The 15,370-nt window shown below is 37.4% G+C and overlaps 3 protein-coding genes, 1 non-coding gene and 1 pseudogene across 7 annotated transcripts; 4 read left to right on the top strand and 1 right to left on the bottom strand.

Annotated features, from left to right (window-relative positions):
- The first annotated feature begins 87 nt into the window (after positions 1-87).
- MCCB (3-methylcrotonyl-CoA carboxylase) lies at positions 88-4,155 on the top strand. Its single transcript, XM_022040974.2, has 10 exons — positions 88-426; positions 514-633; positions 1,533-1,967; positions 2,170-2,260; positions 2,351-2,592; positions 2,685-2,849; positions 2,996-3,070; positions 3,283-3,414; positions 3,727-3,783; positions 3,863-4,155. The coding sequence occupies exons 1-10, from the start codon at positions 229-231 to the stop codon at positions 4,067-4,069; spliced, it is 1,722 nt and encodes a 573-aa protein (XP_021896666.1). The 5' UTR covers positions 88-228; the 3' UTR covers positions 4,070-4,155.
- A 170-nt stretch (positions 4,156-4,325) lies between these two features.
- TRNAR-UCU (transfer RNA arginine (anticodon UCU)) lies at positions 4,326-4,398 on the top strand. The gene has a single exon. It is a non-coding gene; the product is annotated as a tRNA-Arg (tRNA).
- A 132-nt stretch (positions 4,399-4,530) lies between these two features.
- On the top strand, positions 4,531-7,263 carry ATHM3 (Thioredoxin superfamily protein). The gene is made up of 2 exons (XM_022041098.2): positions 4,531-4,932; positions 6,691-7,263. Exons 1-2 carry the CDS (start codon positions 4,725-4,727, stop codon positions 7,014-7,016), a joined length of 534 nt encoding a protein of 177 aa, XP_021896790.1. The 5' UTR covers positions 4,531-4,724; the 3' UTR covers positions 7,017-7,263.
- A 1,097-nt stretch (positions 7,264-8,360) lies between these two features.
- Positions 8,361-15,299, top strand: LOC110825252 (Putative endonuclease or glycosyl hydrolase). 4 transcript variants are annotated; one of them, XR_015812884.1, is made up of 3 exons: positions 8,361-8,690; positions 10,482-12,166; positions 12,950-15,299. XR_015812884.1 is itself a non-coding variant. In XM_088206606.1 (2 exons), the coding sequence occupies exon 2, from the start codon at positions 10,546-10,548 to the stop codon at positions 12,091-12,093; it is 1,548 nt and encodes a 515-aa protein (XP_088062732.1). In that variant the 5' UTR covers positions 8,362-8,690; positions 10,482-10,545; the 3' UTR covers positions 12,094-15,299. The 4 variants fall into 4 exon arrangements, 1 of the variants encoding a protein (XP_088062732.1); XR_015812885.1 differs by having other exon boundaries at positions 8,362-8,690; positions 10,482-13,633; positions 13,736-15,299; XR_015812883.1 differs by having other exon boundaries at positions 8,362-8,690; positions 12,639-15,299.
- On the bottom strand, positions 12,710-15,214 carry LOC110825251 (subtilisin-like protease SBT3 pseudogene; annotated as a pseudogene).
- Positions 15,300-15,370: the final 71 nt, after the last annotated feature.

A 15,370-nucleotide genomic window follows, 5' to 3' on the forward strand; every position in this document is an offset into this window, starting at 1 on the left:
AAAACGGTGAGTATCGCTCCTGAATCTGGATAATGACGTAATCTCCATCTGCCAACATTTATAATATATATATATATATATATATATAAATATATATATGCCCCTGGATATGAATGACACACAAGCAAGCAAACCAATGGAAATCATGGCCAAACAGTTGTTATAAAAGGAACGGAATTACCTGGCTTGAACTCGGCAAGCTTAGACTGAATAGTGATATAAACAAACATGCTAAGGATTCTGGGGAAGAGAGTGCTTTCAGTCTCAAGTGAATTGAATTCCAATTCATGGGTTGTGAAGCCAAGAAGAAGGGACTTTTGTTTGGGAGTACTTCCGGATGGGGTCGACCGAAAATCAGAGTCTTTTGCTCGAAATTCCCAGATCATGGGAGGCCTCATTTCCCAACTCCAATCGCACATCAACAAGGTCTGTGTATATATACTATATGGGTTCTATGGGTCTGTGTATAGACGGTAAATGAATGGAGAAATTTTTTGTTTTAATTGGTTTTAGGTTCTGGGTGGAGGAGGAGAAGAGGCTGTGAAGAGGAACAGGAGCAGGAATAAGCTTCTACCCAGAGAAAGAATCGACCGGCTTATTGATCCTGGTTCTTCTTTTCTTGAGCTCTCCCAGGTTTCTCTTCCTCCTTCCCCTTTTATGTTTTTGTGAAAAAAATAGTTTTTTGATAATTATGTTTCTTCTTGTTTTTCGTGTTATAGCCGGTCATACAGAATTCATAGGTTTGTGAACTGCAATTTCCTTGATTCTTAATGTTGAGGGGGAATCTTGGGTTGGTAAAAGAAGGAAGTTATGGTGTCTTATGGTTCTGAATTGTGAAATGATTGCTGGTTTTTGTTGTTTTCTCTTGGAAAGTTCGTCTCAATGATTGTATGGTTCTACGGAAACCTCAGTTTAGCTATTTAGGATTTGATTGAATCTTTCACCGGAACTTTTGTTAGGACTATCCATTTTCCAACTGGTCCAACCTCAAAAATATTTGAAAGTTCAACAATGCTTTTTCAGAAAGGATGTGGATCAACAAGATGACTACGACTTAGTTAATAATATGGGTGGGATATGCTAGGCTTTATTAGAGTTTCGAAATGCATCTCCTGCTTCTGAAATTTTCAGGAATTTTATCTCAACTGGTGCTTCAAGAAGATGTTCTTCTCTCTGGTTTTTAGGAAGTTATAGAAAGGGGGAACAAGTAGTTTTATTTTTTCACTGACATGCATTCACTTTCAATTTCAAGCCAATTTCTCTTCTGCCATTTTATTTTCCAGGAGGTCGGGGGCATATTTTTATTGTATAATCTTATGTGCTGTTTTAGGGTTGTCGGGTTGAGCCAATGATCAGAACCTTTCTCAGACTTTTGTCAATTTACTTGGACTGTTATAGTTGAGAACCTTTTTGATATTTGCAGTTAGATCTTATTTGTTGGTTTCTTCTAGTGATTAGTTTGGATTTCATCCATACAGTCACAATGTTTTTGTTGTGTCTGCTGCTTATTGTATATTATTAAATGGATAAAGCTTGCAGGACATGAACTGTATGAAGAATCCTTGCCATCAGCTGGAATAATTACTGGCATAGGTTCAGTTCACGGGAGGTTATGTATGTTTGTGGCAAATGATCCTACTGTCAAGGGAGGAACGTATTATCCTATCACTGTGAAGAAACATCTTAGGGCACAGGAGATTGCTGCTCAATGCAGATTACCATGTATTTATCTTGTAGATAGTGGAGGTGCTTTCCTTCCAAAGCAAGCTGAGGTGTTTCCAGACAAGGACAATTTTGGGAGAATCTTCTATAATCAAGCAATAATGTCTTCTGAAGGAATCCCCCAAATTGCACTAGTATTAGGTTCCTGCACTGCTGGAGGAGCCTATATTCCTGCAATGGCTGATGAAAGTGTAATGGTGAAAGGAAATGGTACCATATTTCTAGCTGGACCCCCCTTAGTGAAGGTTAGTTCCAGACACTTAGTCTTTCATATTGATTTCTTTGATATTGCCAAAATATACTCATGGATCTCTGAAACCTTTGTTTCTTATACAAAGGTAAACATGTTTAATCCAATATGGTCTCAATGAATATAAATTCTTGAAGTTTATGCTATAAACTTCTCTTTCTAGAACTTAAACTAGATCTAAGGAGAAGTTTTAGTAGGCTGCCACAGGTGAGGAAGTCTCCGCAGAGGATCTGGGGGGTGCTACAGTGCACTGCAAAACATCAGGGGTTTCAGATTACTTTGCTCAAGGTATTAGCTGTAGTTACTAGGTTTTCTAACAGTTTCACTTATATTGTCTAGCGCATATGCGCTGCTTCTAAACTTATTCAAATCCTGTAGATGAACTACATGGACTTGCTCTTGGAAGGAACATCATCAAGAACTTGCATATGGCTGGGAAACAAGGGATGATGGGTGGGTCACAAGGCATGAACTTCGAATTTAAGGAGCCATTATATGATGTAAAAGAGCTGCTTTCGATTGCACCAGCAGACCACAAACAGCATTTTGATGTTCGATCAGTTATTGCTCGAATTGTTGATGGAAGTGAATTTGATGAATTCAAGAAGTTGTATGGCACTGTGAGGACATCTTATATCTAACAAAATTTTAAAGTTATTTGCTTTCTTTTGCGATGTCCGTAAATTTCCTGATCCCAATTGCGTTGGTGCAGACTCTTGTGACAGGTTTTGCTAGAGTTTTTGGCCAACCTGTGGGAATCCTTGGAAATAATGGGATATTATTTAATGAATCTGCTTTAAAAGGTGCCCATTTCATTGAAATATGCGCTCAACGTAAAATTCCTCTGGTCTTCCTTCAAAACATCACTGGTTTTATGGTAAATCATCCTTGGTTGCTTCTCTTTATCTTTCCATTATTTCTGGGTAATGCTGTCTAGTGTGAAATTCTGCTACTTTCTAAAACCTACGGATATTGTCGGGTATTTGGTCCATTGGCATGCAAGTATCTCTCTTTCATCTGTAGGTTGGATCAAGATCTGAGGCAAATGGTATAGCAAAATCAGGAGCAAAAATGGTGATGGCAGTTTCGTGTGCGAAGGTTGGTTTTTCTAGTTCTAGATGCTCTTTGTAGTCTCATATTATTCTTGTCATATTACCCTGTATAGATTCCTGTCTTAGGCAGATATCTTGAAAATTCATATTTTGCCATGATTTTTTCAAATGACAAAATACTTTGTTATGAGAAATTAGGAATAACCGTATCAACTGAGAGGAACATACACAATAAGAATCATATAACTTCTTCTGCAGGTACCGAAAATCACTATCATTATTGGTGGAAGCTTTGGTGCTGGAAATTATGCAATGTGCGGTCGTGCATACAGTCCCAACTTCATGTTCCTTTGGCCAAATGCCAGAATATCTGTGATGGGTGGAGCTCAGGTAACTTGCAAATACTTTCTTACAGATGTGTACAATCGTAGCTGTAGGAGAATCAGAAGGGCCAACCAAATATTGCTTAGTCTGTCTACTCATAGCTGTTCACAAGTGCGGTCCTTATCTTTGTAAAATATATACGTATACATAATATGAATCGGCAATATATTGGTGCAGGCATGTTTGATCGGTAAAACATACAAACAAATCTAAAAATCTCCTTATTTTGCCATGTTTATGTACTTGACCATTTTCCATAAAATGTGTTACTTGATGACCCTTCAAAATTCATTGGTGAACCTCTGGGTATATGCAAAGGCTGCTGGTGTTCTATCCCAAATAGAAAAAGCCAACAAGAAAAAGCAAGGAATTCAGGTAAAAACCTCACCGGAAAAGACTAGTTTACGTTCCTTACACTACATATATTTTAATGCAAGCTCATATGTGTCTGCAGTGGACGAAGGAAGAGGAGGAAATGTTCAAGGAAAAAGTCGTGGGTGCATATGAAAGAGAAGGAAGCCCATATTACTCGACAGCGAGGCTTTGGGATGACGGAATTATCGATCCGACAGACACAAGAAAGATCATAGGTCTCTGCATTTCTGCTGCTTCCATGAACCGCCCAGTAGAAGATACTAAATTTGGTGTATTTAGAATGTAATTTAATGACTCTCTCTCTCTAGTGACAGCATTTTTACCCAAAAACATTAGCCTGCTCTCCTCGATAATAAATGTATTTTCTTGATATGTGATCATATGCTCTCCAGAGGCTTGTATGGGTTCACAGAAAAATAATGCATAATGTTGTCTTTGATCGAATTATTTTGGTTTTACCTTTTATAATTTGTTTTTACTTTTCAGGATTCAATTTCCGTTTTATTATTTATATTAATTGTAATGACATTAGATCAAGAGTGGCGCCCGTGGCCTAATGGATAAGGCGTCTGACTTCTAATCAGGCGATTGTGGGTTCGAGTCCCACCGGGCGTGCTTCTGGGTTTTTTTTTTAACACTTTCATTATTTTTCACCGAATAACTTTTTCCCTTCCAGATCCGAAAGAATGCAGACAGGTGGGTCCCACGCCTTCTGCTTCTTCTTCTACTCCTCCTATTGTGTTCTTTGATATCTCAAAAGATCACCAATCGACAAAAACGTGCCGTTCTTTCCTTCCGCCTCGTGGACTAGCTGATATAAAACCTTTCTGCTGTCAATTCAATTTATTTTTCTTTCATTCTCGGTTCACTTCTCTAAATTCTCATCTCCCTCTCTCTCTCTCTCTCTCTCTCTCTCTCTCGTTCAAACGTATTTTTCACTGATGGCTTCTTCTTCTTCTGCTGTTAGTTTTTTCTCTACTCATTCACCTTCTTCACGTCTTCCTACTCTTTCCTCTTCGTTTTCCTCTCAGCTGAAACCCACTGCGGTCTCAATTCCTTCATATTTGCAGATCAGTAAGCTGTCTTTTGTGAAGTCTGACAATAATTCCTATCTCTCTGTCAGAACTCTCTGTATGCATGAACCCCGAGGTAATTGTTACTCTCCGTATATTTCTTTCGTTGATCTGACTTCCCCATTTTCGTTTTTGATTTGATTTTGGCTTATGAGGTTTTGAGGTTTAGTTATAGTTCTTGATAGTTATCCGGTAGTAATACTTCTCTTGATTTGTAGTCTTGGTTTTCTCTCGTAAGTTTGTTTGATCTAAATTCGATCTCTTCACCTCCGTACTTTCTGGGTTGTACAATGTAAAAAAGATACTTGACGTTCTTGGTCAGGTTCTGAACTTCTTTCTTTGTGGTTGTACGGGTTTTGAACTCAGTATGAGGTGCGGGTTTTTCTCTGTTTTACCGAAAATATTGATTGGGTTTGATTTTAATTTTCTACTTACTTACTGGGTTATATTTCTTCTGGGTTTTGTTTGGTTGCCGGAAAAAATGCCGGAACCCGAAGATGATATGATTTTTGGAACTTTTTCTTTTCTGGGTTAATTAGTTTTTGGACCTGAGTTATTAATTTCCCCTGATTGCAGAAGTAGGATGTTTTCATAATCAAGGATAAGCTGCCAAATGAAAGACTAGGTTTAAGTTCTGAAAGTAAGTCTTTAAAAGTTAATTATTAAAATTGAAATACAGGGCTTTTGGTTAATTCCTTATTCCTGGTGATTGTTGAATGCTTCTGTGCGAAAGTCTATTTGTCAAGGGCCTGGAGAATTAAAATTACTATAACTGTTTTCCTTTTTGTGCTCCATCCAAACAAGCCTTGTTTTCATATGGGTAGGATATTTTATTAAGTATAAGTAATTGTTTAAGATACAAAACTTGTTAATCAGATGAGGTTCTTTGTCCTGAGCTCCTGATATTTATAAAGAGGCATTATTTAAAGTGTAGCTATAAAGAGGTATTATTAAAAGTGCAGCTATAAAGAGGTATTATTAAAAGTGTAGCTAGCTTAGTTTGCTTGTTCATTTTCTTACTGTAACTTTTGATTATTTCATCAAATACATGAGTTTTCTTTGTGTAGAAACTCTTCTCTGGTTGAAATTGAAGCCTTCCTTCTTCTTGCTTTTTAACAGATTCAGATCTCATTTGTGAATTGTTATCCAACTGGATAATTTGTTATTTTGCCTGTTCTTTTTTGTCAGTTCCCAAAGGTTTTTCTTGTCCGTCTTATGGGTGCCTGAGTTAGCCAAACTATTAATCGTAAAATTCAATTTATTCGTTCTTACATGTAAACTCCTTAAAATTTGCTGTGTGTTTTCTTATAATTTACAAATTGGTTAATGAATGTGGGAAAACCGATTAAGCTCACAAAACAATATAGATGTTAAATACAATGATATGATGCTGCCCAATACGTCGATTGCTACTTAAGGATAAGCAGGGTATTGGATTTGTTGTTTTGCCGCTTGTACTTATCATGATCATCTTAAGTTGTTTGTTTCGCCCTTGCTTTCACCATCTTTTAGCTTGCATCTATTCACAACACAAAGAGAAACTAAGGCAATCGGAGAAACAGCATTGTTGGTGAGATGTGATTGTTGACTTTTAATTGGTATCCTTACTCTTATACATTTTATATTCTATTTCCATTCAATTCCTAAGTAATAATGTTGTTTTCATTTAAATTTTTAGCTTGTTTGTATTATTTTCCATACGATTGAAATGTAAATGAAACTTTATGAACGTGGCTTATATGATATGATGTGAATGGAAGACAAGGATTAGATATTGGAAAGCTCTATTTAACTCTCAAATCTCAACCTTATCACGTTTTACCTGATCATGCAGCTCCTGTGGTCACCAAAGACTCGTGGAAAAACTGGATTCTCGAAAGCGATACTCCTGTCCTCGTTGAATTTTTTGCTAGTTGGTGTGGACCCTGCAGGATGGTCCATCGTATCATTGATGAAATTGCTGTAGAATACAATGGGAGACTAAAATGCTTTGTCCTAAACACAGATACTGACTTGCCAATTGCTGAAAACTACGAGATTAAGGCTGTCCCGGTAGTTTTGCTGTTCAAGAATGGGGAGAAGCGGGAGACTGTGGTTGGTACAATGCCAAAGGAATTCTACCTTGCTGCCATTGAGAGGGTTCTGGGTTCTCAAACATGATTCAGTTCATACATAATTTGAACAGGCAATGAAACCAAGTATATCCTTTCCTTTCCTTCTGTATCTTCGGTACCCTATGATTTGTAATTCTCGAATGTCATATCTGGGTTACCTGTATAAACTGTAAATAGTTGCCAGACTGTTAAAGAGTAGTAGCTAGCTTGCTCCCTTTCATGTGTTGCTTTCCATTTTGTTGAGAATAGAACTGTTTTTTTTTTTCTTTTGAAATGAAAACACTACTAGTCTACTGCTTGCTTCTTTGCCATTGCATGTTTTCTTTTCTTTCCATGAACCTGTCCGGATATTCGCAATTTCCGGTTGATTTGAGAAATCAGGGTTTGGGATAGAACACGAGATATCGAGGTACTACGGACACGACACGAGCACACAAATAGTTTTACTTTCAACTAAAATCATTCAAGAATCTTTAATTTGAGATATAATTGAGTTTTTTCTCCTATCAAAAAACGTGTTGAATGGAGAATAATGTGGACAAAATGTTTTTGTCATCAGTTGCAAGTATTAACATTTGGATATATTATATCATCATTGGCTTTTTATTATTACCATATTGTTGTATTTAGTTATATGTATTGTTACTGTTGTTAGGCATGCATGATCATTGTAGTTACAGTAACAGGTTTCTACTATTATCATCTTTGACCATCATGACAACAGCTATTATTATATTCAATTAGTATATATAACTATCTATACTTATAAATGTTTATATATATAAATGGAACTTCAATAATAATGTTCCACAAAGAATAAGTATTATTTGATAAATAACTAAAATACAGTGGTAACTAAAAACACAAGAAATCAAGAAGCAAAAACTTAGCACTAGTTAAAAAATTACGAATTTATTATTTTATAAGTGTATTATAAGTTGACAATTATGAATATATAACATTTAATTGTTAACGATAAATTTTTTACGGAGAAAGTATTATATATCTGTTAAATTTTTTTAAATTGTGGTGGTTATAATTAATCAAATATTTAATCTAATTTATGAGTAAAAATAAATATATAATCATGTAGAAAAATTCTGTGTCATAGCCTAATCCATCCCTCAAAATAGGTAAAGTTAAATTTTTTCTTTTGAAATTTAATTCCTTTTTCAGTCAATTCTTGATGTCTCACTCGCTGACCTTCATCTTGCATAAAAGGTAGGTGCTTGAGAAAGATTTGATTAGTCCTAATGTTGGTTAAGATCCATGATGGAACATAATACCAATTTGGGAATTTACATTCCCTACAAAATTTAATAAAACCAGAAGAAATAATAAATATATATATATATAAAAGAAGAAACTCCATTTTTGGGCTGTAAATCTTGGCAATGAATGCTACATTTTACAGCCCAAAATAATTTCCGCACACAAGTAAAACCCCTGATACTTACCAGCTATCACTCCAAAAATCTCGAGTAAAAATCTCAGTTTTCTCAGCTTACCTATCTATATTATCGATTCTCCTATTCTTCTCTCATAAATTCGTCAGAGAAGAAGAACTTGAAGAGCTTCCTTTTTCCCCCGTCTCATCCATATTCGATCTCTTCACCTCTATATTTTCTGGGTTATACAATGTAAAAAGGATATGTGGTGTTCATAGTCAGGATCTGAGCTTCTATCTTTCTGGTTACACGGGTTGTGAACTCAGTATGAGGTGCGGTTTTGTCTCTGTTCTTTTTTTGTGATTATGTTTGTTTTATCGAAAAGATTAAGTGGGTTTGATTTAATTTTCTACTGACTGGGTTATATTTCTTATGGGTTTTGTTTGGTTGCCGGAAAAAATGCCGGAACCAGAAGCTGATAATCAGTATGGAACTTTTTTTTTCTGGGTTAATTAGTTTTTGGACCAAGGTTATTAATTTCCCCTGATTGTAGTAGTATATTTGTTTTCTGTCGGGTGTTTTTATAGTCAAGGATAAGCTGTCAAATGAAAACTAGGTTTAAGTTTTGAGAGTAAATCTTTAAAAGTTCATTATTAAAATTAAAATACAGGGTTTTTGGTTACTAGAAATCATTTATTCTTGGTGATTGTTGAATGTTATTGTGCGAAAGTCTACTTGTCAAGGGCCTGGAAAATTTAAATCACTATAAAGGTTTTTTTTTGTGTTCCATCCAGACAAGACTAGTTTTCGTATGCCTTGGACATTTATTGAAGTTCAAGTAATTGATTTAGATACAACATTTATTAGTCAGATGGAGTTCTTTGTGCTGATCTCCTGATATTTGTAAAGAGGTGTTATTGAATGAGTGCTAAATTTGGGAACTTGGAAGTAAGCAAGCGGCAAATCTACTAACTAGTCTTTTTCCTATACCATCGTACAATTTGTCATTTCAAGTTCTATTAGCAGGTTCAGGTAACTTCTCAGCTTGAGTCCATCTGAAATCAATTTAGAAGGTGAAAGAAAGAGTGTGATAATACGAAGTCTGGCATGGATGGTTATGATTAACTGCTTTCAGCTTAATTATTAAAATGATTGTTGCATTTGTCTCTCTTGATTTCTCCATTTGCATTTATAAATAGAAAGAAGGAAAGATTTAAGTGCTGCTATTCTAACATATTTACTGCAACATGCTCAGTTTAACTACTGAGGACCCTTGCCTTTTCTGAAAAAATTTGAGAAAAAATATTGAATGTGCATGTTTCTTTTTTTTTTCCTCCAAGCGGTTGATTTCTCAAGTGCTTTGATGAATGTTGAGTGAATGAAGAAGTATATGAACTTCTTGAAATATTTTGAACCACCAAAAACCAATCTTGTAGATGGCTGGTATCCATTAGCGGAGCCAGGAATTTGATTGAGGGCTGGGAATCCCTAGAAGTAAATAGGGCATGGGTTGCTGGGGCAAATCTCTCACTGGTAGGATCCATTTTATTAACTACTGTATAGTGATTATCAATTTTGCTCATATTATTAATCATGATAAGAAATTGCATCTTGATCCCTTTATATATTGTTTATATGTTTCTGTATCCATCTATACATAATATTTTAATATTTTTATATATACAATGAGCTCATAAGAAATATTGAGGAATAATAAAGTGTAACAATATTCAGAATCAAGTAAGCTATATATTGAGAAATCCACTAACGATAAATGCTTTATTCACTAAAACTTTTGCATAACTTTATTTAGGAAACTGTGCAGGAGAGACTTCAAGATAGAGAAAAGATTAGAGAAGTTTTTATTTTATTCAACATAGTTTACATATTTCTAAATTAGAGGAGTTAGAAAGATAAATAATTCCATTTGAAAAAGATTTTTTTCTATTTAATATTATGCATTTAATTTTTTAGATTACTCTGCGTATAAAGGAGGAAATGAAATTATTTTCTCAATAGGGAGGGTGGTCATGACATGATTTCATTCATTTGGTTATTGAAGTACTTTGCATGTAATATTTTCTTTCTCTCAGTAGTCTCTTCGTCATCTTGATCATCTGCAGGAGCTGTTGACTTGTGCAATTAAGGAGATAGCTTGTTCAAATTTATCAGCATCAGTAGTTTCTAATGGATTCTTCAGAACAAAGGGAAACACATGAGTCAGAATCAAACATCAATGCTGTTCAAACACCTTTAAACCGGCAAAATTGTGCCTCCTTAGAAGGTCCCGTGGCCATCCTTTGGGACATTGAGAATTGTCCTGTCCCTAGTGATGTCCGCCCGGAAGATGTTGCTGGTAATATAAGAATGGCTTTGCGGTTGCACCCTGTAATAAAAGGAGCTGTTACGACATTTTCTGCTTATGGGGATTTTAATGCGTTTCCCCGCCGACTCAGAGAGGGCTGCCAAAGAACTGGTGTCAAGCTTATTGATGTCCCAAATACCAGAAAGGATGCTGCAGACAAGGCTATCCTGATTGACATGTTTCTGTTTGCCCTTGACAATCCTCCACCTTCTTCTATCATGCTTATTTCAGGTGATGTTGATTTCGCTCCAGCACTTCACATACTTGGTCAACGGGGGTATGTAGTAATTCTTGTTATTCCTTCTGGGGTGGGTGTTTCATCTGCCCTTTGCAATGCTGGTAAATTTGTGTGGGATTGGCCAAGTGTGGCTCGTGGGGAAGGCTTTGTACCTGCAGCAAAGGCTTCAATACCTCGTGGAGGACCATGTGACATTGCTGGGTATGTCATGGGCTGCCATATCAGTGATCGCTCAGATGGTCAAAATGAAGAGGAAGCTATTGTTTATAGGGGACTGTCACAAAACTATTACAACTCGAGAGACTTCTCTAGTATGTCGCAATCTTTATCCGAGTACGCGAGTGCCATGCCTTGTTTTCCTGCAAATTTGAGGTCACATAGTCTTCCATCTGGCTTCAATGAAGTATCAGCCTGCCCGGGTTATTCAAGTGATCAAATTGATTACTCTATGTGGGTACAGCCTGGAGATATTAATGGCCTGAAGTTGCAGCTTGTTAAGTTGCTTGAGCTCTCAGGAGGATGCCTGCCTCTTACGCGTGTTCCTGCTGATTACCAGAAGCTCTATGGGAGGCCTCTTTATATGTCAGAGTATGGGGCATGTAAGCTTGTGAACCTTTTCAAGAAGATGGGTGACACGATGGCAATAGATGGAAAGGGCCAAAGAAAATTTGTTTACCTTAGGAACTGGAAATCAAGCCCAAGTGCACCTCCATTGGTTCTGATGAGGAGGGATAAGAAAGGGAAAGGGACTCAAGAAGAGACTATTGATATAGCTCCAGCTGGGGGTTCTTCAGATGAGTTTTCAGATGAGGAGAGAGTTGTGGTTGAAGAACATAATGAGAGGAGAAACCACGGGAAGAGTACTGCAGAGAAAACAGCTCAATGTGAGATTTACATGTGTAATATAGATCAGTTCAAGTATGAGCTGCAAGAGATTCTAGTGAGCTACTCTTGTCGGATTTTCTTGGGTTGTTTTGAGGCTATATACCAGCAAAGGTACAAGAAAGCGCTAGACTATAAAAAATTCGGTGTAAATCAGCTGGAGGAGCTGTTACACAAGGTGAGAGATGTTGCTGTCCTACATGTAGAACCAGGTAGTGGTAGAAAATTCCTGGCAGCAGCTGGAGGCTAGTAGAATACAGAAATTTCCCTTTTATGTAACATTTCAGTGTTTGTTTGGGACACACATAGATTACAGAGTCGAGGTATGCATATAACTTCTCACTCTTTCTTTGTTACTTTTCGATCTTTTTTTCTTAAGTTCTCATAGATGGTGATAGCAGAGGATATAAGGACATTTTTATGCTTCCCCACATGTATCCTCCATGGATGAGAAGGTTTAATCTGAAATTGTCCATGTAAGAATCAAGCAAAGTGCAATTTAATTGTATACAAACTAACTTGTCTTCTTTAGGCCATTGGATGAAAAGCTAATTTGCCAGTGGTTGTCTATAAATGTTTTGCCTCTTCATTTTTGAAATCTTTAGGTTTGGAGCCATTAAAGCTTTGCTTTTGCATGTGAATGCTTCCATTTGACATCTTTGGTGGATGGATTTCATACACAAGTGCACGTGCATGTATATATATATATATGTGGGGTTGGAAGATTTAGCTCTTATGTTAGTTTGATTCGTGTTTTCTGACCGTCTGAACAAACACCTGCACATGGTTTTTTAGGTTTCCATAAGCTTCAAAACAATTAGCCAACTAGATATATCCGCTGTGAGAATGAAAAGATTTCGTATTCATTGTGAATTGCAAAGCATTTGTACTTTTATATGGGCTACATAAGATTCTGCACCAATTACTTCTGATGGGTAATTAAGGTGCAAAAGCAGAGACTATGGGACTTTTTACCACATGTTCTCCACCGATCTCATACCAGCTCAAGAACCCATAATTCCCAATATAATCACTCTGTGGAAGAGTGGCATGCCCCAAATTAATGCTCACAGTCAGACTGAACTCAGCTTTACTGTATTTTCCAGCAAAGGAAATTGTGGATGGATGTGCAATCACTGTCATACTGGCAGGAGCATTGACTACAGCATGATAGGCTGAGCTACTCTCCGCTACATTTGTCAAAACCCTCTTGAAAGTGAAGGTGGTAGTGTTTGTATTATTTAGGAGGAGGATAAAGCTGGGATAGTTAAGATCAATACTAGCTTGATCGCAAGTAAACTTCGAAGTTCCTGTAATGATCTTAATCTGCGATGTTGTATAGTTGAGCCCACAGAGATAGTTGATATAATCCTCAACCTGAATGTCATAGACAAGACCAGGATCTAGGGCTTTGTTAGGATTTACATGCCCTGCTCCAAAATCAAGAGGAGTAGCAGCAACGCCACTGTTCATATCAATGATCTGACCATTTTTGTTATCAGTTACATATGCAGTTGTCATCATTGCTGATCGGATAGCAGCTGAACTCCAGTCAGGATGAGCAGCTTTAAGCAATGTGGCTGTGCCGGCTATGTGAGGACAAGACATGGAGGTGCCTGAGACAATAGCATAATCTGTGAGCAGAAGATCATCTCGTATTGAAGCAAAGCCTCTGTTGGGTGCCCAAGCTGCCAAGATATTAACCCCAGGTGCCAAAATATCAGGCTTGAGAATCCATGGTGATTTCCTATCAGGCCCTCTTGATGAGAAGTAGGCTACCTGTGGAGCTGGTGTGATGCCCAACTGTGTTATTAGAAACTTTATGCTCACTGTTGCATTCCTTGATTTGGTTATAAAATTCTTGATCAAATCTCCATCTTTTGGTATCACAGACACAAATGGCTTGAAATATTCTTGTGGTTGAACAAATTGGCCAATGTCTGAACTAAAAATTGCTCCAGCAGCTCCAACTCTATCCATTTCACCCAATTGCTGGTACATTGTTATCCCCGTATCCAAGTCCAAGTCACAGAATATGTACTTGCCTGCAACTTCTTCGGGGTCTAACGAGTAATAGTTGCAGATTTCTTTTGTTCTATTTCCATGTCCATAGTAAATAGGAACCCTAGAAACTAGTAAGTTTTCTGGGTAAGCAGATCTTCCAAAAATTGATAAAGCTCCATCTCCAAATGTTACTTGTGCTGCAAAATCTCTGTCAATGGTTCCAGCACCAACAGTGGTGATCCAGGGAGCTCCATTATGAATGGTATATGCATGAGGCCCTGCATTTCCAGCTGAGCATGCAACAAATATCCCTTTCTTTAGTGCAGCAAAGGCTCCTCCGGCTATTGGGTTACCGTCAAAAGGTGTCTCGTAGAAGCTTAGAGACAGTGACATGACATCAACACCATCTTCTATAGCTTGATCCATGCCTGCTAGTACATCAGTTGCAGCAGCATCATAGCTGTTATTGAAGAACAACACTTTGTACATAGCAAGTCTAGCCCGCGGTGCAATACCGATGGATGTTCCTCCGGCATATCCAAAATAATCAATATACTGCACCTGGTTGCCAGCAGCAGTCGACGATGTGTGAGATCCATGGCCCATGTAGTCCCTTGGAGAATCATAATCATCTGTTTTGGATATATTCAAGCCTTGCTGCTTCATTCCTTTACTGAAGGACCTAGCCCCAATCAACTTTCTATTGCAATGAGAAGGGTTGAATTCTGTACCGGTTTCACATATCCCGTGCCAACGAGCCGGCACCGGGGGCATCCCGTCATCGTTGAAGCTCTCATTTTCGGGCCAAATGCCGGTGTCAAGAACACCAATAATCATGTCATCACCAAACCCAGATGCAGGCCATATGCCACTTTGTCTTTTTAGGCCAAGAAATTTCGGCGACCGGGTAGTATGGAGTCGGCCAAATGTCTCAGGGTATGTAGCAAGATGAGCAGGTAAACTCTGAAGCTGTTCTAAGTGAGACTGTGATAACACAGCACTAAATCCATCAATCACATGATTGTAAGTATACAGATGGGTAGACGAAATGCCATCGGGCGAAGACAGAGATGACAACGTTGACATGTACCAATCATGGTGAGTTGAAAATGAATCCGGCATCGCTGATTTGTCCATGTGGATAATGTAGGTCCTCCGGTTTTCCCCAGACCTGGACGAGGACGACAAGCTGGCAAATAGAAAGAGAGAAAAGAGCAAATGTAAGCAAGTGAATTGATTCATTGTTGATTAGTAAGTATCAAGTGAAGCCGGATTCTATGTATCCTATAAAAAGAGTAGAAGCTATAAAAAAAAAACTTTCTAGTTTTTACAAGAGGCTGGCCTAGATTTTACCTTGATATTGTCATGTTGCCGGCAATTATTTTGTTTACAGCTTTGGCATAATTTGTATCGTCCATATAATATATACACATAATTACAATTTAGGACTCAGCAGGAGTGTGTGTGTGTGTATATTCTATATACTAAACATCCTACATTGATTATATTAATTCTGAAGTAAA

This window comes from Carica papaya, chromosome 6 (genome assembly GCF_054855325.1).
Source record: "Carica papaya isolate Zhongbai chromosome 6, ASM5485532v1, whole genome shotgun sequence".
In the NCBI taxonomy this organism is placed as follows: domain Eukaryota; kingdom Viridiplantae; phylum Streptophyta; class Magnoliopsida; order Brassicales; family Caricaceae; genus Carica; species Carica papaya.

Coding starts and splice junctions, on each gene's coding strand:
- MCCB (XM_022040974.2), top strand. CDS start 229: ATGCTAAGGATTCTGGGGAAGAGAGTGCTTTCAGTCTCAAGTGAATTG. Junction 2,593..2,684: donor TCAAGAAGTTGTATGGCACT/GTGAGGACATCT, acceptor GCGTTGGTGCAG/ACTCTTGTGACAGGTTTTGC. Junction 3,415..3,726: donor CTGTGATGGGTGGAGCTCAG/GTAACTTGCAAA, acceptor GTATATGCAAAG/GCTGCTGGTGTTCTATCCCA.
- ATHM3 (XM_022041098.2), top strand. CDS start 4,725: ATGGCTTCTTCTTCTTCTGCTGTTAGTTTTTTCTCTACTCATTCACCT. Junction 4,933..6,690: donor CTGTATGCATGAACCCCGAG/GTAATTGTTACT, acceptor CTGATCATGCAG/CTCCTGTGGTCACCAAAGAC.
- LOC110825252 (XM_088206606.1), top strand. CDS start 10,546: ATGGATTCTTCAGAACAAAGGGAAACACATGAGTCAGAATCAAACATC.